The sequence below is a fragment of the Protopterus annectens genome, chromosome 8.part1 (genome assembly GCF_019279795.1).
Source record: "Protopterus annectens isolate FY-2018-M chromosome 8.part1, PAN1.0, whole genome shotgun sequence".
Lineage (NCBI taxonomy): Eukaryota > Metazoa > Chordata > Ceratodontiformes > Protopteridae > Protopterus > Protopterus annectens.
Window position 1 is genome coordinate 353461702 of NC_056742.1, and position 25036 is coordinate 353486737.

At 37.2% G+C, this 25036-nt stretch overlaps 1 protein-coding gene across 1 annotated transcript in view; it reads right to left on the bottom strand.

Annotated features, from left to right (window-relative positions):
* The window catches only part of LOC122810354 (fatty acyl-CoA hydrolase precursor, medium chain-like), a 336843-nt gene that overhangs the window by 17316 nt on the left and 294491 nt on the right, over positions 1-25036 (bottom strand). Inside the window, exon 11 of the mRNA XM_044081933.1 lies at positions 5040-5189. Coding sequence (XP_043937868.1) covers positions 5040-5189 — 150 coding nt within the window. The remainder of the gene's footprint in view (positions 1-5039; positions 5190-25036) is intronic.

The following is a 25036-nucleotide window of genomic DNA, read 5'->3' on the forward strand; positions in this document are numbered from 1 at the left end:
ATTGAAAGTAGTCAGTAATGAGGATTTGCGATCAAGCATCACTTGCCAAAAATGAACTTTTTGCATCCAATACAGAAAAAACTGTTTCATTTGGTATTAGGGCTGCTACTTCCTCAACTGTACACATTGGATGATGTGGTCTCTAATGCTTTGTTCAAATCTCTTGAGTCAATAAATATTCTGATTTCATCTGACCCTTTTTTGAGGGCTGCAACCATGCATGACACTTATTTTAGCCATTGATGCTGGTCTACTGGCTGAAACATTCACAACTTTATCAGCTAACATCTGTCTAATCAGCTATCATCATAAGGAACTCATTGAAACTTGTCAAAATGCTTCATCTAAATAGCAAGCAAGATGTGCAGCTTTGGTGAGCTGATTTATTTGCGCTTATGTACTGAGCTTTGGACTCAAGTGGGACACACAAGACCTAACACTACCTAGCACAGGTACATGGAAAAGCACAAATTGAGCCTTGGTTAATAACAGCACACCAATGACTCTAGCACTACTCCACCAGTCTTTTTTTCACCTCCATAAGCAACCACACAAGTAAAACAAGCCACACTGTTCATTAGTTCTCACTGTTAAAAATGTCTCTTAACACAAATGGATTACTTGACATAAATGGACAGCTTTAAAGCTTGGTGATTTCATTGTGATCTGGACAGCACAAATCACTTGCCAACAAATTCAACTTTAAGCTGCATCAACCTTTTAGCTAATTACTGATACACCATATGCAGAAAGTAGAGCAATTGCCAGCTCTCTTTGCTTTTTTTGCTTTTTGCTTTCTTTTTGGTTGCATAAGTTTTTTAAGTTTTTTTGAAAACTTTTTTTTATTGAGTTTTGCTAGCTTGGCATTGTTTGCTTTAAGATGCTAAGCATTTCTCTTTTTTGTGACACACTGGCACCACAATTGTGACAGTTAACAATGAACAAAATTTTGTACTTTTGATTTGGCTCAACCTTTTCTTGCACTGTACTGCTTTTAACACTTAAACCAAAGAAACCACGAAAATACTGGGGTCCTGCTTGAAACTGCAGCTGCCATGTGCTTAGGCCTAGGCCTGCTACTACTACCCATGCTGCTGCTCGTCATCATAGCTTAAGGGTCTGATGAAACCACATGCTTATATTTGTTAAGCATACTTGTGTGCCTTCTGTAACTTCATGGATTTGATAAATCTCAATTTGCTCGCTCAGTAAATCACTATCTAGAAAAAAAAATCTTTCTCACTGCAGCACTATTCATATAACACACAAGCCTGTCCTTTATTAACTCATCTTTTAAGTCACCAAACCGATATGTTTTAGCTTTGTTTTTCAGGTCAGTAATGTAAGTTGTATAAATTTCCCCTGGTTTTTGATCTCTTGTGTAAAACAAATGCTTCTCTAATGTAATATTTGTCAGGGGGTTACGCATTTCCCTGAACATGCACTTTAAACACTCAGGGACTTCCCTTAATTCAGTCTGTACAACAATATGATGGTTTTCACCTTCGCCCTCATATACTGCTGGTGCATACACAAATGAACGCTTTCTTTCAATGGCCTCTGACCCAGCTATGTTTGGCAAAATGAATGCCGTGGTGCATCCATCTTTGTCAGAATAAGCTGCTTGTATAAAGATACCATACTCTTGCTCAAATATTCTCCAGTTGTCTACAATATTCTGATCAAACACCAATGGTGATGGTTTTCAAAATTCATCTGCCATATTAACACATACCAGTGAAGGCTTTTGCAAGTATGCATGAACACACACACATATACATATGCCAGAAATTTATGCCAGTATTTGTAACTATCCCCATGGCACAACAAGCCTCTGAATGAACTTTGAGAAATAAGTCTCTCGGGTACTGTAATACTCTTGAAATCACTGTACCATAATAAATCACTTCTTATCAGTGTAAGAAACATTTCAAAACAACTGCACTGTGCAAATGAACTGGGCAGAAGTTTAGAGTAAGAAACATTTCAAAGTAACTGCATTTTGCAAATAACCAGTATGCAGCACACAGAAACTTTTCCATAATGGCTGTACTTTGCTAAATAACTCTTTACAGTGCATGAAACACTCTGTAATGGCGACACTTTGCACACCCAGTACAAGAAACTTTTCAGAATGGCTGTACTTTGACTGCACTTCAAGAAATAGTTGTACTTTGCACACAAATACACTCTTTGGAATAAATGCCCATTAATAAGCACACACTGTAAGCACTTTTATACACTTTCAGATACTTCGAATAACTCTAGTTATGCCCTGAATACAATGCAAAATGGTAGTTTTGCCAAAACACAGTACTTGGCATAAAACATGCAGTCACCTTGCTTTATTTATGCTTAATGTGCCCTTTATTGCCCTTATTATATTCATTTTGCTCGTTTTAATCTTTTCCCATGCCCATTATACTATTCTTATGCTCGTTTTACTCTAAACATGCTCATTTTGCAATTCCAATGTAATTCCAAACCCCATATGTGCTTTTCTGATCGTTTTATCACATATTTTAATTTTAAACATTTAATTTAATTAATAAACCTTTTTTGGCTCTCGTTTGTTTAATAATGTGGTTTGTGCCCTTGTAATGCTCCGTTTTATCTTTTTTATAAAATAAACAATTTCTGCAAGTTTTCATTACCTTTGGTTAATTTCTGGCCCTTTTTCATTACATTATTTGCATGGTGGAATTTTCTTAGCAGAATGATTTGAGGTGATCTGCACAGGTTCATAGATGTATACTAGGCTAACAACCACCAGGATCTTTATAAGCTTAGTCATGCAACTCAAATGTAGCCCGCATGTTATTGTGCCTCAGATGTTATTTTAAGGGAATACTTTAAAGACTATCTCTGTCCATCAAAGACAGTGGTGTCATACCAAGGCTGAATTTCCATTTTCCCATACAATGGTCCTGGTTGTGCTTGAATACAGTTAGGGAAGGGCTCTGATTCACATGAATGGAAAGCCTTTTCCAGAGAATGAGGGTTCTCTGAGATACATACCTTTCCCTAAAACATGTCCTATTTAAGTCACAAGCAAGGTTTAAATTCTTAGCTCTAGTACTTCTAGTGCTGTTCATTTTTTAGAGATACAAAAGTTCCATCAGAGCAGGATCCAAGGATACCTTGTATACCAGGCATAAATTGCATTTCAGCAGTTTGTAGGAAACAGAATATAGAGATAGGGCTTTGAGATGATCTGCATAGGAATACAGGGTATAAAAACAATGCCCTGTGCAGGTTGCCTTAAAGCCCTATCTCTATGCACCCCTTAAAATGACTTCTGGAATAATTTTTGTGTATTACTTTATAAATAATGGGGGGGTTGTTAGGTAATTATACTAAACTTGTGGAATACATTTGGATTGTGCGGCTAGGCATACAATGGGCCCAGTGGTCATTAGCCTACTATACAACTATAAACCTATGTGAGCACATTCTTAACAGATATAACAAATTAATTTAAATAACTGGGACTCTCTCAATAATTTAATTAACATTTGAGAAATGAGTATACCGACAACTATCAAACTCCCATGATTTTGCATCATTTTTTGTTTTCTACCTCATAAAATATTTGATTTTCTGGCAAATTACTGAGGACTATAGAGAAATAATAATGCCAGTCATTACACTTTCATACTTCCTATTGTTCAGAAAAGTCATATTGATGCAAAACCTGATGTTTTATTATATTTTTATGTGAATTACACTAATATTTAACAATTGCCCTTATTTAGAAACTTTTATCACCATTATTTTTTACTTTGCCTCTGATTATTGAACAAAGAAGTTGACATCTTTAAATCTTTAAATGTACAGTACTTTGCTAATGAATCTTCATATTTGCAAGTAATTACTGAAAAAACGTCTTTACTAAGGTTGTACGAGTTCAAATCTAGAAGTTTACTATTAGCTTCTAAGTGCTGTTTACTTGCTTTGCATGTTTTTTATTTACTTTTTATTATTTGTGCACATTTATTTATATTTGTCTACATGCATCAGTGTCTGCCAAAAGACTGACAGCAGTAATATCAAAACAAGAAACTTGAAAAAAGAACATCGGATAGCATACATTACTGAATGTATAGATATGAAAACTGAAACAATCACAATATAAAGCACTGCATCTACTGTTAGGGTTAATGTTATGGCTACAGTTGCAGTTAAGGTTGGGGCTAGGGTTAGGGACAGTTGAAATAAGTAAGCAGTGAGGTTTGCTTATGTCTACTAACCCTAACACCAACCATGACAACAACACTGGCTTTATCTCTAACCCAAACAGTGCACATAATATACACATATACCCACACCTAACCCTATTCCTAACACTCATTCATAATCACTCAAGAAATATTGAAACTTGGCATTTCTGCTGCCACAGTGACAGTCTGACAAGCTTAACAGTTTTGAATTGCAGTGTTCCAGACTCAAGATTCTGGAGTCTACACCGGACTCTGACTTATTGACAGGAGCTTGTATACGTCGGTGTTTGTGTACATGCATATTTTTTTCTACTTTTATACATCATTCTTCCTTCTCCATACCTATTCATTCTGTTTTGCTGAAAATGTTTCAATATGCATAAATGTCAAATCTGATCATGTTCATATTTATATTCACTGTAAATGTTAATGTAGTACACTTTTTTTTATTATGCAATTGTTACTTTGAGTTTTTCTCAACAAGCATCCCATACAAATGGGCTATAAATCTAAATGGACAACCTTAACAACACAGCATGTATAAATAAATAAGTGAACACATAAAACAGAAACAATACAATTAAAGAAATACTGTTATGGATGAATTAAAACTGTTCATTGGGGTTCTCATTAAATGCAAGGTAAAATAGGAAGTTTTTTAGGAGGTACAAAATGCTAAAAATTAAATTAAGGTAGAACCTGTCCTGTGTAGCCTTGCATTAGTTCAACAGTTTTCTACACCTCTCACTTCTAAACAAAAACAATTTCTTATCCTATTTTAAAACTTTAATGCTGAATAATGTCAAGAAAATATCTTACCAGCCATGGCAATTTCGCTGTTGGAGAACATGTTGCCAAAAACAAATATCAGGTCATCTGCATGATCAGATTTTACAAAATCTGGTTTGATGTCTTTATAAATACTGGGGCGGTGCTGAAATTCATACAAATACACAGGGTAGCCAGCATCTTAAAGAGAAGAAAGGTGTAATTTAGAACCATCATAAGCATTATTTAAAATGACATTTTGATTAGTTCTGGCCAGTGAAGCTAGGACTGCTGCATCAGTCTTCCCACCCGCTTTACCAGTCTTCCCACCCAATCTGATTTCTTTCAAGCACTCATTATTCAGTACATTTAGGAAAACAAATTTTTTCAAAGTAACTTGACATTTAACTACTGAGTTGAAATGAATATTAATATAATGCAAATTCCTAATTGTGTGACTAGTTATTTTGCAACAATGTACTGTTATAAAAATATCATTAGAGCAACAAAGCCTTTCAGAGTGCTACCCATTGGCAAAACTCTACAATACCCATCTCAAACCCCTCCAACTTAACGCTCATTTCTTTTCTGCCCTGCATACCTCTATTTAAGAGATTCTTAAAGAAACAAATTTTATTTTACAGTTTGGCATCATGTCTCAGCTAACTGTAAAGCAACTGAGAATTGTATTATTAAGAAGAGGCCAACCCCATTAGAATTATAATAATATGTGCATATACAGATGTCTAAAAGAGAGATTTACTTGACCAAATAATTCCATATCTGGTAGTGAATATGGATATAGTTATAGATTACTTGAATTGTAATTTTAGGAAAAAGGTAAGTTAATAAAAGAAATAAAATATAAGAAAAGTTATGAAATTAAATTGGTTACAGTTAGGAGAGGCAAGAGAGGATTTATATTTGAAAGGGCAGGTATGAAAACAGCAGTAGATTATGTGTTGTTTTCAGAGACATTAAAAGAGGTCCAAAGATGGAAAATAAGAGCAGGATTTTCTAATTATTATGAAATTTGGGCAAGAACAGAAACTAATACAAATGGTACTAAGCAAAAGAAAGGGGGTAAAATAAATGGAATGGAATAAACATGTATAATTTTAGATAGTGAGGGTAATCAGCTTTGGGAAGATCATAAAACTATAAGGTATGTGTATGCAAATTGGATAAAGTAGTTGCATTTGATTAAAAATGAAACTTTCACATAAAGTCACTAGAAACAGCAAAAAGATTGTCAGTAATACACAACACCACACTATACCTATCTCACACAACATAGACCAAATATACACAAATGTTGAGGCTCTTCAAAGTAATCTACCTAAATTATAAAGGCCTCTTAAATGTAACCTGAGAAACGAGTACCCTCATCTACCTCCCAAACACTCAGCTCAGGCAGCACCCACCATTAACACGCTTCTAAGACTCACAATGATTCAGCTCAAAAGCCCATAAGGCAAATCTCGACACAATCCAACATTTTAGTCATTGGTGACTCCATAGTGAGATACACTGATGCACCTTCACCAGACTGATAAGGAGAGGCTCGCATTCAGGTGCCTAGATTCACCACAAAATGCATGCACTCGAGTCCTTGCACCACAAGTATAAACATGACACAGTCCTAGTACACACGGGTGTACACTTGAGACATACTTCCATGGACTACATGTAAAGAGACATGACGGAATAGATAGAATATATGACAGAGGCAGGTATGAACCTAGTAGCATTTTACCATCATTGAAAATTACACTGCAATAAGAACATAAGGTTATTGACTTTAACAAATAGCTTCTGTTGTCATTCATATCAGCCTGGGAGGAGATGGTAAACAGTCCTAACTGGTTCATCAGGTATAGCCTACACCTACCTTCCCAAGGCTCTTGTATATTGGCTAAAACCTTGTCCACCCATATAGTGCCTTTTTTTAGGCAATGTCAGTCTTCAAAAGCTTCAAACTTAACAAAACAGGATCTGGATAACATAACGGTATTGCTGCTCAAAGTTAGGAGCCTCAACAAAACAACTGCACTCCTTAGAGGCACTGCTTATACTGGAATGTACTGATATATACATCATCACAGAGACGTGGTTCCAGATCACTGAGAGCACCCCATCAGTGCAGGTTTTCAACACTATCACATGTTCAGGTCCACCACACCAAATGAAGGCACTAAAGCTGGCAGCGTCTCTATATTCCAACACCTATCACATGTTCAGGTCCACTGCACCAAATGAAGGCACTAAAGGTGGCAGTGTCTCTATATACATAAAACCAAGTTTCACCTCCAGGTTTCTGTAACAAGTTAATGACCTGAAACAGCTCTACATCCAACTTACCATGAATAAAAGCCCTTACCACCTCATACCTAAATATAGGACCCTCTCTATCCCCACCTTGGCCCATACCTCCTACCTGATATTATGGATTCCCTAAGCATTAGGTCAAACACCATTCTCCTCTGGGTCTTCAACTAAGCCTCTATTAAATGGAAGACTTGTACACCTCTTAACATGTATGCCAAAAGATTTATTAACTTCATAAATAAAAGCTACCTGGACCAGATAGACTGCACCTGAACCAGGGAAGACAGAATCCTGGATTTGGTCCTCACAGCTGTCTTCCCATCCAGTTGGAACTTCCTGCCTAGTCAAATTAGATCATAAATCAGTCACATTCACCATAAGACTGAAGACTCAGAGATTATGCAAAAAAAATGTAGTAAAACTGACTGATGACCTGGCCAATTTCATCATCCCCCTCCAATCTGATGACCCCACTGTGTATGGGCAATCCTATACTGCCAAAGTCTATGCACATGTGAATATCTTTACAGATGCATCCATCCTTCTCCAAAGTAAATACAATGCCACATTGAAAAGAAAAACCCTATGGTGGAACCCAGATACAAAGAGGCTCTACAAAAAAGAAAATAATCATTGTATGCAATAATAAATGTACCTCTCAAGATGTCAAAACTACCCTCGCTAAATTTAATAAGGAACTCCAGACCCTGATCAAATCAACCAAAGTTAGATATGACGTAAATATAGCCAGGCAGAAGGCAACCATAAAGCTTTCTTTAACTATGTTTGAAATCAGACCCTGAGATCATAGCCAATCTACTAGCAGATACATTTAGCTCTAACTTCACCTGCAATCTCTCTCTCTTTCTACATTCCAGATCACATACTCACATCTACACCCCCTCCAAATCTACCAAGAGTCCTCACAGCATGTTCCAAAGCCAAAACACCTCCTTTCTGGGGTCAGATAACATAAGAGGCTGCCTACTGGCAGCCTGAAACAGGACTTGTTAAACCCATTACAGGGGCTATTCAGTATCAGCCTCCAAACAGATGTTGTGTCAGATGAGTGGAGGACAGCAAAAGTCACCCCCTGAATATAGTTGGATAACAATGAACCTGGGTAATTATAGACTCAGAATTCTGACCAGCATTATCTGTAAGGCCATTGGGATGATCAATATGGAAATAATAAATAAAGATGTAGGTAACCCACAAACTCTTCACCAAAGTTGGTTTGGTTTTGTCAAGGGTATATCCTGCCTGCTTAACTTGGTCATCTTTTTCAAAAAGATTACTGAAGCAATGGATGAGGGTAAATCAGTACACAACACTTATTTCACAAAAACATTCAACACCATCCCACATTCAGGCATTGTTGATAAACTTTCCTTGCTAAATGTTAATCCCTATGTAACTCATTGGATTGCAAATTGGCTCACAAATAGAACCCAGGAAATTAGAGTAGCTGGCTCTACCCCCTCCAAAAGAGCTGCCATTATTGTGTACCCTAGAGTTCACTGCTTGGGCTACTCTTCTTTGGTATTTACTTCTTAAAGGTCAAAGCTAATGTTAAGGGTTTATGGCTTAACATGTCTGAAGATGACCACAAACTTGGTGCCATCAAAAACTCTCCAAGGGACATCAAAAGTATAACAGTTTCCTTTGGGGAGCATGACATCCCCATGTAAGTATCACATCAGCAGCACACCCCTGCAAATTGATCTGGTAATTAGGGACCTGGAAACCTAAGTGGACTACAGACTGTCCTTCAGTCACCATATATTCACTATTGTAAGAAAGTCTTTCTTCACTGTTCAGATTATTAGTAAGGGTATAGTGTCTAGGTCCAGGGATGTGATCATTCCACTGTATTTGGCACTTGTTAGGTCTATCATTGTGTATAATTCCCTTTTTGGTATGTACCTGTCTAAATACTTAATAAAACTTGAATGATTACAATGCTTTCTCACCAAGAAAATCAAGGGCCTAAACTCTAAAAACTATGCTGACCATCTCAAAACCTTGTCCCTCTTCTTAATATCCGTTAGCTACTGAGGTTTAATCTGTGCCGCACATACAGAGCCTCAACAGATACTATATTATCAGTTCTACTGCACATCTGCAAGTCCAGTGGTAGCATGAACACCAGTTCAAGACATCTTAATGTCTTCTACAACATAAATAAAACATACTAAAGTGCTGCATGTGTATCACAGAGAATACCACTTCTTTGGGATCATCTTCCTCTCCATCTAAAGCAAAGTACTTCACTTACTCTATTCAAATGTAATCTGGACAAATGGATGGGAAACCATAAATTCACTCCCTGGTTATGCATCCTTGTCCTTTATGGCTATGAGTAATACAGTATGTAAATGCTCTGCCCAGCTCTGGGTTACTTGTACTTAAATTACAAGGGCTAAATATTTCATGGAATGCATGAGTAGGCTTCTAAATATCTTTACAGACAGACAGCCCAGTAAGAACCTATAGACTCTGAAGTTAGCTCTCTGTGTCTCAGGCTTCAGCCTTAAGAACAATCCTTGCCTTCTATCACAACTCCTACCACTGCCATTTGTTTTTTTCTGTAATGCTTTAGGTTGGGTGTGTCCCTGGAAGGCTGTAAATTTTCCTTTCAGATTCATGTCAGGAATCATTAGTATGTTAGCTCTAAAAGGAAACTTTAAAAGGTGGGGAGTTGATGCAAAAGACTGTTATTCAGCAGTTGATTCCAGGAATCCTCAACAAAGGAAACAGTTATAGTGCAAACTGGATCAGGTGGGGGTGGGGGGAACCAGCACTGCGCAGTAACACAAAGCATCTTTAATTATAGAAACACAAGCAGCTCAAGACTAGGTAGGTTTCAGCAAATGTAATTTAACACATTAGGTAAATTAACTAACAATGGTCCCCTTGAGACTATGCCCTGCAACTCCAACCACCTTTTCAACTGATGATTTCATATGTAGTCTGTGTAACTGTTAATACAAAAATAAAAACAGTGCTAGACCCTACAACAAATGAGCTATAACATACCAAAGACATTTATGGCACTTATTTGGTGGAAATGCACCAATCAATTAACTACATGTGAAGTAATGCCAAAGAGTAGGTACAAGGAAAACACGTTGAGGCACACTACATTAAACCATTCTATCTCAAAAAGAAAGTATGCATGCAAGACAACCTACATTATACCTAGGTAAACTGTTTGTAATGTGGTGGGCTTTGAGGCCTGGTGCATAAAAATTAGGCCTTCTAAAAATGAAGACCTGTATCGTGCAGTGGCTTGCTCTTTTTCACAAGAGAGTCAGACAAAGTTAATACTCATTTGTTGAAGAGACCCTCTTAATGAACAGATAAGCTGTAGATACTGCACAGTTCATGAACTTTGTAGAATATTTACTTATTAGAAAATTAATGAAATATGTTCATCCTTAAGAGGCAACATGGAGAAACACTAGCATGAAAAAGGATACTATGAGCATTTTACTTTATAATAGTTTTTTCCCTTAAGAACTCCCTGAAAGAATAACAGTAACTGTTGCTAGCATGATTATTAGTTTAAATAAACAGCTGCAAGAATGATATGAAATATAAAGGGTTAATTTAGAAATAGTATAAAATGCAGAAAAATAGTAAGTGTGCTAGCAAGCATATATAGCTTAAATATTGACATCCATGTAAACTGAGAAACAAAGTCTGTAAAAATAACTGTGCAGATGGCAGCTGGAAGAACATCAACAAAGTAAAGAGATGTAACATCAAGCAAGATAACAGATAGTGCTGAAACACCACGTTTCAGATAACTGAGTTTCCTTGGACCACCAAACCTGAAAGAACCAAGGACAAGGGAACAAAAGAAAACTATTATATAAAGAAAGAACTGTTATACATCAGACTTTGAGGAAAAAATATCAGACTTTTTGGTGTTAATATGAGTGTGTATAAACAAGCTTTAGGAATTTGCCATAGAGAGCTGACAGCATCTGTGTTGCATGTGTGTAGATCCAAAAGGAAAATGTAAGAGCAAAGTGCATTAACTGAAGCGGTGTCTCTGTGTATTTGTTGTACTTAGTACAATACAGAAATAAGACTAGTTGATTACAATAAATAGTTAAATAATGTGGTATGCATGCATGTAAATGCAAGTAACAGCAAGAAACCAACAGAAGGCAGTATATAATTTTTCACTCCCCCTTCATGTCTGTCAACCATTAAACCCTTCCTTATTAGGCTCCACTAATTTATTCTGCACTATAAAGGACATATTCAGTGCTATACTAAGGCAGGATCCACCCAGGAAAGTCATCATCCAGGCAGACATTAGTATTCCTTATCCCAATCATCTACAGTCCATCAGATTCCCTTGCAGCCTGACCCATTAGTTGGCTGTTTCACCCAACACTACGTTGTCTTTTGATCTATAGGTCCATAACATAGGGCCAGTATTACTACCAGTCCGTCCTTCACAGGTCACATACTGAATGTCTCTCTTTATCTTTGTCTACCACTAGCAGCTCCCAAGCCCATCTGTGATTTTGGAAGGTAAGTCTTCATCCACATGGGCAACAATAGCTTTTCCCCTGACCTAACCCCAATCTAACCCCCACTCTCTAACGGTAACAAACTCACCTGCATAATCACTAGCAGTACCAGTGCCTTAATACCACATGCACATGTACTCTATCGCATACATGAATATGCCTACCATCACTGACTTGCACAGCCAAAAATAACATCCTTCTCTGTACTGGCTCCTCTTGTCAGTTCTATGGGACTCCACCCTAGCATCAGAACAAAAGGCAAGCTGGTCAAGAACCATCTCCACCTGGACAGACATTCCAAGGCTGTTCCTTTCCCATTCTTCCCCAACCCATCTTTTCCAGCATCAGGATCACCATTCAAACTTGGGTCATCTACTGGTATAGTCAGGACTTCATTCTGCTGTGGCACAGATACCGGATTTGTACAAAAAAATGCTTTTCAGACAGTGCAGACATGGAAATTAAACATGAACATAAATATGTAAGACAAAATCTTTCACCATTAGCTGCTGCAACATAAAGGCAAACTAGTGGGTGAAATGGAACAGTCAGATGGTTAGAGATGAAAGAAGTGTGTGCATATTTGTGGACAGATTTTTGTTTCTGCGTGCATGTTTGTCTGTTTGAATGTCTTTCTGTTTGTGAGTTTTGCTGGCATTTTTTACCAGCTGAAAATTTAGTAACACTTAAGTCATTGAAGGATATGGAAGTAGATTAAAGAGTTACAAACATTATAAAACGTATTTAAGAGTATTTAAAATTCATCATTAGAGTCTCACTAAATGAAAATGCCATGGACTAAAGCTTTAAACAACTTCACTGATATGTTATGTTTTTCTCATTACAAAGTGCATTCTAATCTCTTTAATTCAACTCCAAGAGTGCCACATATAAATATCATTTATGTATGTATGTTTCTGTTTCCTGTCTGCACCGGGCTCTGCAGTCTCTCTGTGCACACTTATGCCTGACAGATTTTGTGTTATTTCAGTCTGGAAAGGTGAGTGGTAGCTTCATCTAAAGCATTAGTTTTAACAAATCAAAATAATCATGAAGGTCAATTAAAATTGCTTTGAAGCCTGAGAGTAGGTTAACAACTCATGACTAAACCAGCAAGTCAGTTCTTACCTGTGACGCTGACAGCAGAAAGTCCAAGTGCCACCTTTGTCTTAAACAGAAATTTAACAAAGCCAAACCATTTAGCAAACGGTTCTAGAAGAATATTAAAACTTGACATGAAACTATCTTTAAAAATATTAATAAGAAGAATCAAAGAAAGCTGAAAAGGTTTACTCAAAGTTTACTCACACAAGACAGATGTTCAGAGCACTGCCGTTGTCACTCAGGAGGTAGTGAAGACAACAGTAACTTTTGTATCCTTACTATGTCATATAATAGGGGCACAGCAATAATCAGGTAAAAGCGGTCCTGACTGCAAAAACAAAATTCTTTAATATGGCAGCAAACATGAAATATTTTGGAGTGTAGCAAATGACAAAACACTAGCTTTCTACAGTAATCCAGAGCCACTTCTACTGTATAGCCCAGTAAGCTTCTCTACCAGTGACTGAGTATGAAGTGATGGCAATGGAAGTCATCAGTCCCATTTGAATGTCTTACACGATGAATTCAAACTTAAGTGATGATTCTCAAAGAAAATCCCTGCCTACGCCGTTTCTATTACCACGGCAGCAGTGAGTCACGTTTTCATTTTTTCCATGGTGCATAAATAAAAGGAGATATGTTGTGCGCATGTGTGTGTTGGGGGGGGGGGGGCTTGTCCTTCTACAACAAACACTTTTTTGTTTGTTATATACCTTAAAAGCTGTGGTCAGTTGTGTTTGTCTAGTCATTGCGTTATATGTATGTAAGTCAAAGATTCCTAATGGAACTTAGCTCAATATATGCTGAAAGACAAACACTTTTTTTCATCTTCTGAACAGAGCTATCCCTTAATCTGAGTAAATGTTTGGACTATGATTTCCCATAGAGGAAACGTGCCACTATTGACAATGTATGCATTCATGGAACAGCACCTCTGGTAATATTTCCTCCATTTCTGTAAAACTAGATTGAGGAGGAATAAGTGTAGGGCAATACAAAGACTGATTAACAGAAGCAGTCTCTTGAGTATGCCCTGTATAGTTGCCTTAAAGTAATGAGTACAATTCAACTGAATGCAAGAGTGGTTATCGCAAAATCATTATGGTTATTACAAGTAATTCATAATGTAGACTGCAGGAAGCTGTATATAGCCTAAACATAGACAAAAGGGCAAAGATGCATCAGAATGAAAGCTTGTGGGTAAAGTATCCAGTAAAGACCACAAACAAGTGTGAGTATTTACCACTTCTTAGTGCAATTTGATTGAGACAATAAACAGTTGAAATGATGGTCACCATAACAAGAAAAGAACAGTATAAATTAATTAAGCTCCCAGGGGAAATTTTAAAGACTTTTAGATACTGCTGTTAAAAACTGCAAACTAAGAATTGGTATATCTAAAAAGGAAATGAGGGCTTAATTTTTGTCTCTTATGGATTAGGTCAAGTTGCCAAAATCAGAATAGAAACAAGTAGAGATTTTATGTAGATTCTTTACAACAAAAGAACTAGAACAGATAATGAAGAGTCATCCTAAAGGAAAGTTTATAGGTAGAGATGTTTCCCAATGGACATATGAGAGCTGAGAGGGAAACAACTTAAGCAAGCACTACAACAGGCCTTTTTACAGTCTGTGATAATCAGATTCTTGGAAGGAAGTGGTTATTCCAGTGCTCCATAAGGAGAAAAAAAGACAAGACTTTGCTGTACAACATTACTAAAAAACACATATCAGTTTACACCATGACTATAAAGTATTTATGTCCTTTTTGGCAAAAAGAGTGGCTAAGTTAATTCCACATCTTATTTACAGGGAATCACTGTAAGTTTGTGACGGGAAACATTTGAAATGTAATTAATGTCCTATTAATGACACAAGATGCCTGAGAAACAGAAAACCATTGACGCTTCCAAGTTTAAAAATCAAAAAGGCATTCAATCATATAAAGTGGTAATTTCTATTTGTAGTATTAAAGAGGATTGAGTTTGCATTTTTCATCTCATAAAGGATGTTTAAAAAGGTTCAAAAGCTAAAATGCATGCAAGACTATTCAAATCATTTTGTTTAATAAGAGATGTCTGTCAAGAGAGTCAATTACCCACCCTCCATTTTTGCAATCCGCTTGTAATCAATGGCCCATGGTATAGGCAGCCAGAGAGCTTGAGGTATATTTGGGATACTGTGTTAGTCAAGATACCCATCTTTGCTGACAATATTTTCATTACCTAATTAGAACCACAGAGATAACTAGGTTGATTATTCAAAAATTTTCAACAATTTGGAACCATAGCTGGGTGCAAAATAAACATTATGAAAACATGAATGGTTGTAATGATTTTTTCGTAATGAAGTGTTATACTTTTTTTGTGGCCAGAATAAGTTAAAAATTAGGGATATGGCATGAGTTCAATGGATTATTTAAAAAGAACAGTCCTGTGAAGCACTAATGAGAAAAGCATTTACAGCTTGAAAACACTGATTATGGGTCAAAGCCAGACAGTACAATCAATGCAAATGTTCATCATCCCTCACACTTAACATATGGCACAGAAGTTTTCAAGTCCACCACCTAAGAAGTTAAGATCAATGTCAAACAAGGAGTTTCAGCATTTTTTTTATGGGGGGGGGGGGGAGTAGTGAAACAATAGGACATGGGTTGCTTAAGGTAAATTACTTCTCCCAAAGGAATGGGTTAAACTAGGAATCCCATGGTCATCTGGACACATTTCACCATGAAAAACCTTAGTAAACAACATGTTGATGCAACTTTATGCAAAACCCAGGACTAAACTTCACAATGATTAGTTGCATGAGTTAGTACAAATATAAAACAAATAAAAAATGGTAGAAATCAAAAAGGGAAAACAAAATTGCATTCATACCTCTCAACTGTACAGATTTTTGCAGACCCTCCATATTTTTGCCTCATATTTTTGGTCCGGTTTTCATAAAATTGTGGGTTTCTGGCAAATTTGTGGTAAATCATTAAAGACTGAAGTTAGAAAATGACAGACAATTGAGTTTCAGACTTCATACCTTTCAGAAAATTCATGCTAATGCAAAACCTGTTATTCTATCAACTTTCCCAGTTTGTTAAAAGCAATATTTAAAAATTGTTCCTATACTTGAGCCTTTTTCCTACTTTTATTTATGTCTTTGTCCAGATTTCTTGCTCTAAGATGTTGAGAGGTATGATTGCATTACTGATATTAGCTTAAAAAAAAGGCAGTTAGTCTACTCGTATGAAGCAAAGACTAAGTTTGCACTTGAAATCCAAGCTAAATACAAACACATACAGTCTTTTCATTAGTAGGTGTAAGAAGTTAAAGTGGATATCAAAATGTGTGGGAGACAAGCCACAACTTGTAGATTTGATTACCAAGATCAGAAATGGTAGTAATCTAATAAAGATCTAATTAATGAGACATATAAGGTTTTGCAGGAAAGCAAATATTGTCTAGCTGAACAGATAAATCAGTAACGGGGCAGGCTGTTGGAATTGCAGGTCATTAGGCCATAATAAAGCAAAGCATATTTGATCTGAAATATTCAACCAATGCATGACATTCTTCAGTCTTTACCTGGCAATGTTGGAAATTATATTTTTACACTCCTGCCAAGTCCCACAGATCATTTACAGGGGCTTCAGACACTTGCTGGAGATATAACAACAATGGGTTAGGCAATTGTGTACAAATTGTTTAGGACTGTACCAAGATGGATTGGTGGCTATAAGCATAGTATTCATCAGATGGTTGCCCAGTTTTTGGCTAAAATAGCTGACAACATTTTATATTTTATGTTGGTGTGGTTGGCAGGTGTCTCATCAAGGAGTATGTAGATGACCTATGGCATCCCATAGGGATCGGTATTGACACTTCATTTGGTCAGCATTTACTTTTCTGATCTCTAGGCCATGACCTCTGGCTAACCAAGTTTGCAATTGACTGCAAGCCTCATGTCATTCTCAAGTCCCTCTCTAATGCTCAGGCTCTTTAGAATCAACTTGCACTCATAAATAAATGGTGCGCTAGAAATGGGCCCAAATTAAAATGACAAAAAGTGCTGTATCATCACATTTGGTAGAGAAAAAAACACACACACACGGACACAGACACACACACATACATACGCACACACATACATACATACACACACACACACGGACACAAACACACACACACACACATACACACACGCATGCATGCACACATACACACACACACACACACACACACACACACACACACACACACACACACACACACACGCACCATACAGCATAGACAGATAGGAAATTTGTTAGGGACCTTGGAACTTTATTTCCCTTCCCTTTGATCATTCCTAACAATATTGCTCAGAAAGTCCTTCTACTTGAAGTAGCTGATTTCCAAAGGAATGCAATGCAGCTCAAAAGATATAATTATTTTCTTGTCTTAAGCATTGTTTAGGCCAATTATTGAATACAAAGCCCCCTTTGTGATACATCTCACTAGACATAGCAAACAACTAGAAAGATAACAATTAAGAAGTTCACTGGGTTAAAAACACTAAGCTAAAAGAAAAGGCTGAAAGCCCTGATCCTGTGCGCAATATGTTATAGCCTCCTGGGAGGAGATCTTTGCCCTGTTTTCTGAGCCATTAGGGACCCAGTGGTCCTACATCTCTTGCATCTCCACAAATCAAATAATCAAACAAACTCCAAATGAAGACTATAAATCTTTACCAGCAGATAAATAAAACATAGTTTAGTATTCTGTTCATTATACAGTGACTTCACAACTCTGGAATAAACTACTTGCAAATTAAGAAGTGTAATATCCTATCCTCCTTCAAACGTTTGGTTATTTATAAATTCACACCAGGCTTCACAGGCCTAGCAACTAACCTGACTCTAGAGAGAACATACAGTCTGAAGGTGGGCACTAGAAGGCATCAGTGGTCACAATACTCAGTTTCCTTGTATGTCCTACTATCTTATTATCGTTAAAGAAAACATCCAAAGGTATAACACACAGCTGCTAGCACTGATAATGTTAGTCACTAAAACAGTGATAGGCAGAAACTGAAAGTATAGAGCTATACCAGTGACGAGGAAATTGTGGGTTAGGTAACAAAGACAGCAGAAACAGAGGAAAGGGCTAGTCATGAAAAGTAAACTGAGGCTTCATAGATAATGAATGATTTGGTTGTTTAAGTATATTGAAAAGGCATCATCCATTCTGAACTGAAAACTTATGAACTGTAACACTCTCTCTCCATATGGGATACCTTAGTTAAAGTACAGTGACAGGACTCTTCCAGTGGAACTGAAAACTGAAGGATGGAAACTGACTTCTTACCCAATACCCAGCATGACCAACATTAACAATACTGTGGTCGTGTTCTGAGGTATGTGACTAGCATATATTACGGAGCACAGGATAACATTATTTAAAATGGGATAGATTCATAATATCATTCTTTTATAATGTTTTATTCATGTATATATAAATACACTCACACAACGCATGCACAAATATCTATAGCTAGATAGATAGCTATGCTTATATGTATTTGTGCATGCGAACTTTGAGGTCTGTATTAATTTATTTTTGGACTGTATTTAATTATCATTTTGACAATTGTAATAAAAGTTATTTAAAATGCAGATTCACCCTTTTTGATAGTTCTGTCAGTTTGGATTAGTTGCAATTAATGTTGGGCAGCATCATTTTCTATCAGTAAACAGAGTATAACTGTGTACTGCTCAATGTAGATGTCTTGGTGAAAGTTTTCTGTGGTGTCTTTTAATTGTCTGCTTTGTGAGCTTTTTATATGGGTTACAGGATTAGTGAATTTAGTGTTAGTTATTATGAGAACCGTACTATAAAACAGGTTGCTTCTGTTTAACATCTGTTTTATAATTGTGATTATACTGCATTTTATTTTGTAAATTTGAGTGAGGTTGGTAGCTTAAGTCCTTAGCTGTTTGTACTCTTTAAATTTTGTTATGTATGCCCTGTTGATGGCTTACTAGTTAAAGTGCTATAATATGAGATTACATACTTTAGCTGCTACAAATATATATATATATCCTTTCAACAATGTCAGTCATATCTCTTAACCTCCTAGAGCAAGAAATCTGGGCAAAGCCACAAAGAATGGAGGGACAAAGGCTCAAAAATAAGGACGCTTTCTAAATATTGCTCTTAAAACTTAAAAAGTTGATAGAATAACAGCTTTTGCATTAGCATGGATTTTTCTGAAGGATATGAAGTTTGAAACTCATATGTCTGCCATAAATGTCTGACTTAAATTGTCAATGATTTGTCAGAAATTTGCAAGAAAACCACAGCTTTATGAGAAACAGATGAAAAATATGAGGCCAAAATCTGGACATTCTGCGAAAATCTGTACATTTGAGAGATACGAGTCATATCTGCATATTCATAGGTTCATAGGTAGGTACTAGGCTATTGGCCCTAGGGCCTATATAAGCCTAACCAAAAAGGTACCCTGGCTTTCGCCACCCAAAAAAATTATTTTCCTGTGTCCCTGTCAAGCAGAGCCAAAGAAGTGATCCCCGGGGTGATTTTCTATTTCCCATTCAATCATCAAGATTTTTCTTGAAGAGTGCTAATGAGGAGCACTGTTTGACATAGATAGGTAGTCTGTTCCAGAGTATGGGAAGTGTCTGGGACAGGAACCTATCCCTCCAGCATGTTCTGTTTATTGTAGTGACAAGGTTTAGGTCCCTACAGCGTGTAGCTTGGAGGGATTGGGATTTCTTTAAGTGGAGCATGTCCAACAGCTCTGGGTTTGACACAGCTTTGTATGTTAGGCAGAGATCGTCTCTGAGAAGGCGATAGGTGACGGAGTAAAGCTGGAGTTTTTTGAGACTGTATGCATAGGGCATCTGTTTGAGGCCAGTAATCCTCTTTGTGAGGTATTTCTGCGGCCTTTCCAGTTGCTGTAGATGTCTTGTGAGGTACATACCATAAGGGGTGTTGTACTCTATAATGGGTCTAATGAGTGACGAGTAGAGGGGAACAAGGACCTCTTTTTTCCTGGATGAGAAACTTTTGTGATGAGGTGTGCCACATAGAAGGATTTCCTGACTACTGTGGTGATGTGATTATCAAAGAAGAGACTACTGCCCACCTGTGTCCCAAGGTCGCTTATCACACTTTTGATGTTAAGTAGACTACCACCTATGTGATAGCTCACGGGTACAGAGTTTTTACCAAAGGGGATGACAATGCACTTTCTGGCATTGAGCTAGAGGCCATGGCTTTGACACCAGGCATCTGTCTCCATGAGGCCCTTTTTGTAGGATGTCCACATCATTAGGAGTTTTTATGACTCCTAGTTTGCAGTCATCTGCGAACTTCTTTAGCCAAAGACCTTCTGTGTTAGCCTGTACTTCAGAAAAGTAGATACCAAACAGGAGAGGACCCAGGACTGAACCCTGTGGTACACAACCTGTCACTGGTCTGAAGTTGGATTTGGAGTCTGCTACTTTCACAGTGTGGGTTCTGTCAGTGAGGCAGTTGGCAACCCATCTTGTGACATAGGGATTTATAGCTAGTTTAAGGATTTATACCTAGTTTAGTGTGTTTATCTATAATTCCAGAGTGGGGGATGGTGTCAAAAGCCTTGGCAAGATCTAGATAGGCTGTGTCAACCACCTTACCCTCGTCTACGGCTTTGGTGGCTGCTTCAAAGAAGTCTATCAGGTTTAGGAGACATGATCTGCTTTTTACAAACCCGAACTGGGTCTTCTCTGTTCCAGACTGAAATTAGAAATAATTAAGTGGATGCACTGTTCAGTCAGTTTAGTATTCTGGTGTGCCTTTATATGGACTGAACAATAAAATAGGCATTAATACTTCACACAAACAAATTAGAATAAGGCCTAAAATATGTAAAAACTCTGGATTTTAGTTATTTATATCTTAACTATTTATAAGATATCTAGAAGTTTATGTAGCAAAAATGTTTGTTTTTTTCCATTGGTGATTTCAAAATAAAGGCATATATGTGTTAGCAATCACTTTTGAAACAATAAGCAGTACATGCTGATAAAAAAGGCTGCTCTCTTATTTACTGATCCAGCTGATCTCAGACAGAATAACTGTACAATGAGCAGTAAGTTACTTCATGTTTTATGAACAAAAATAGTGCTAGCATCAGAAGGAAAATCTAAACAGGCATGTTGTTTCTTTCAAAAGGTACTTTTAATTAATTTAAAATACTAAGCTTTTCTTCACTTACAGTATTGATCTTACTGTTTTACTGTTAAGAAATCAGCAGCTTATTATTTGTTTAATTACTTGCTGGCAAATGGATTGCCCTAGTAACACAAGGCTTCCTTTTTTCAAAGGATTAATTTTTGCTAATCTTTTAATTAATCAAAACAGAATATAATGCAGTGTAGCTATTTTTAAATTCAACACAGTGATTAAACTTTAGATTTTGAAAACACACACACACACACACACACACACACACACACACACACACACACACACACACACACACACACACACACACTCACACACACACCCACACATCAAATTCAAGTATGTATAAAACAGACTGAGCCAAATAGTTTTTCATAGGATCATATAAGGTTTCTAGGCTAATGGCTTTGTGGCCTTTACAATCCTAGCCAAGAGTCTATCCCCAAAAAAGAAACCTCAATCAGCACCTGTCACCCCTGTCAGTGAGGAACACAGGTGAAAACCATGGGACTAATTTGTGGTTTACCATCCAGTCATCAAGGTTGCACTTGAAGAGAGTCAGTGAGGTACTCTGTTTAACATGTATGGGAAGTCTATTCCAAAGATGGGGCAACCTCTGGGAGACAAACCTGTCTCTCCAGCAGGTTTTGTTAATGTCGCATATTAGATTTAGGCCTTTCAAGCCGGTAATGCACAAGGAGTTAGACTTATGGATATGGAGCAACTCTAATAGGGCAGGGTCTGAGATTACCTTGTAGGCAAGACACAGATCATCTCTGAGCAATCTGTATGATACCAAGTAGAGTGATAGTGATTTGGGCCTGTCTGCATAGGACAGGTGTTGGAGGCTATGGATTCTCTTTGTGAGGTATTTCTGTTGCCTTTCTACTTGGTGCAGGTGTTTGGAGTGGTGCTGTATTCCATTACTGGCTTAATGAGGGAAGAGTACAGAGAGGTAATAACCTCCTTTTTTTCTGGATGCAATCCCTTTACTTATGCGATGAACTAAGTAAAAGGCTTTTCTGACCACTGCAGCTACATGATGGTCGAATGTGGGATTGTTGTCAACCTGTGTACCCAGGTCTCTCACCACAGGTTGTGTGCTTAGGGGGTTGACGTTGATGTGGTAATCAGTAGGTGCTGTGTTTTTGACAAATGTTATGATAATACATTTTTTTTTGCATTTGACTTAAGGCCATGACTTTGGCACCAGTCATTTGTTGCTGTGAGACCCTCTTGTAGTATGTTAACATCATTTGGGAGTCAATGACAGCTCCCAACATACTGTCATCTGTAAACTTGGTCAGCCACAGGCCTTTTGTCTTTGCCTGGACCTCTGAGAAGTGGATTCCAAACAGTAGGGGTCCCAGGACAGACCCCTGGGGAACATCACTAGTGACAGGTTTGCTGTTGGAGGTGGAGGCTCCTATTTTGACCTTGTGGGTCCTCTTGGCAAACCAGTTGGCCACCCACCTGATGAGATAGGGATTTACGCCAAGTTGTGTTAGCTTTTTGATGATGCTTGAGTAGAGAATTGTGTCAAAATTTTTGGCCAATTTTCCTCACCCAGGGCCTTCTCAAAGAAGTCGACCAGGTTCAGCAGGCAAGATCTGCCCTTGATGAATGCGAACTGGATGTGGTCAAGTGATTGGAGATTTCCTATGTCCTTGTTTATGAGATCCGTAACAATACACTCCATGGCTTTACAGATCGGACTTGTCAAGCTAATGGAGTGATAGTTTCAAATGGTCCGTAGTGTCACAACCTTTATGTAAGGGGATGACAATGGCAGATCACCACTCTGCTGGAATAAAGCCTTGTACATAGGCTGTATTTGAAAAGGGTGCACAATGGTGAAGCTATTTCTTTCTTGAGATGGTGCAGAATCCAGCCTGGGATACTATCAGGTCTCAAGGAAGTTATGTTTCTTGCCTTGGATAAGGCCTTTAACACTTGATCTGTGGAGATGTGAGGTACAGGACAAGTAGTGGGGATGCTGAATGGGCCTTTGGGTGACAGGTGGGTGAAGTTTGCACTGAACCTATCTGCTAGCAGGTTGGCTAAGTCATCAGGATCAGTGTAAGTGGTACCGTTAAGCACTAATTTGGAACAAACCTGGGCTTTGCCATTGAGGTTCCTGACTGAAATAAAGAAGGCTTTGTGGTTTCCCTTGACAGAATAACACCACTTATTTACAACAAAATGTAATTTCTCCTCAAAAACCTTTAAAAATTCAGTACTACTTTTGCTTATTTAAAATAGTTTAATTAAAGATATATTTTGTTGATCAACAATCCTCTTTTTTATGATCTATTAATTATGCAGATACTATTCTTCGATCCTTATCAGGATCATTACCGATTCCTTTCAAATCCACTTTCTTCCTCTTACCCACTATCTCCAACATTCTCCTTATTGATTCATATAGTGATGTAAATGCAGGCTTAGGAACATATATATACACACACACACACACACACACACACACACACACACATCATACACTTAAATGAGGTCACATGATCAGCATCACATGGGTGGCACAGCAGTGCAGCATTTAGCGTTTCACCTCACAGCAAGAGAGTCTTTTGTTTGATTCTCAGCTGGGGTGCCTTCTGTGCTGAGTCTGCATGTCCTCCTGGTGTTTACTTGGGTTTCCTCTCAGTGCCCTGGTTAACAACCACATTCTCCAGACATGCTGCAGGTGGACTGGACACTCTAAATTGGCCCTAGGTGTGAGTGTGTAGGTGTGCCTTCTTAGGAAGGCTGGGCACCAGACTGGCAACTTGACACCATAAAACTCTACTGCCACTCGTTCTGTGGATTAGTGATCTTCTGTGGCAACCCATAACAGGAACAGCCGAAAGGAGAAGAAGACATGATCAACATCACATGATAAAATCTCGAAACAATATCAATCCAATCTTCTTCTTAAAGTTCTAAATTTCATAGATTTTAAATAATTCCAGTCAATCCAGGTTCCTTGTCTGCCCTAAAATATTTTTCCTTCTCTATTCTTCATTCTCAGTTTTACATTTCATGTCCTCATCTCTACTACTACTAATTCCTCATAGTCTGCAATACCACAAATTGAAACATGTTACCTGACCCCTTCTACTGTATATGTTTATACAAAACTTAGTGGTATATAATCACAAATTCTTTCAATTTTCTACTGCTTTTCCTATACAGAAACCAGAACATGTCTTATACAAGGCAATATAAATTAAGTTCATGTTATTACAGTTTGCATGTATTTTTAGTGAGAAGGGTCTACCAGTTAAGAGCTGCATGAAACTTTTTTTGTATATATATATATATATATATATATATATATATATATATATATATATATACACACATACATATATATATATATATATATATATATATATATATATATATATATACACATACATATATATATATATATATATATATATATATGTGTGTGTGTGTGTGTGTGTGTGTTTACTTTGCTGCTATGTAAAGCATGGTTATGTTCCAGTTTTTTTTTCATTTGGATATATACTTCTGCCCTACTTGTTCCTTAAAACACAACTTGCATTTCAAATTATGCACATTACTATAAGAAACACATATTTTTTGTTAGCTCCTTTCTTAATTCATTATTACAGGACAATATATGCCAATGATTTTTAATAATGTTTCAACTGCCTTAGTATGGCTATTATATGTTATAGTCATCCTTAAATTATTTTCTTTTCTCATTTCTTTCCTAAAGTAATTATCAGAAAAATATTTTTTTTTGTTCTCAATCATTTCTTTTGTTATCACTTTTTCCTCTACTGTATCTGATTCCTTAGTTGAATAACCTCTG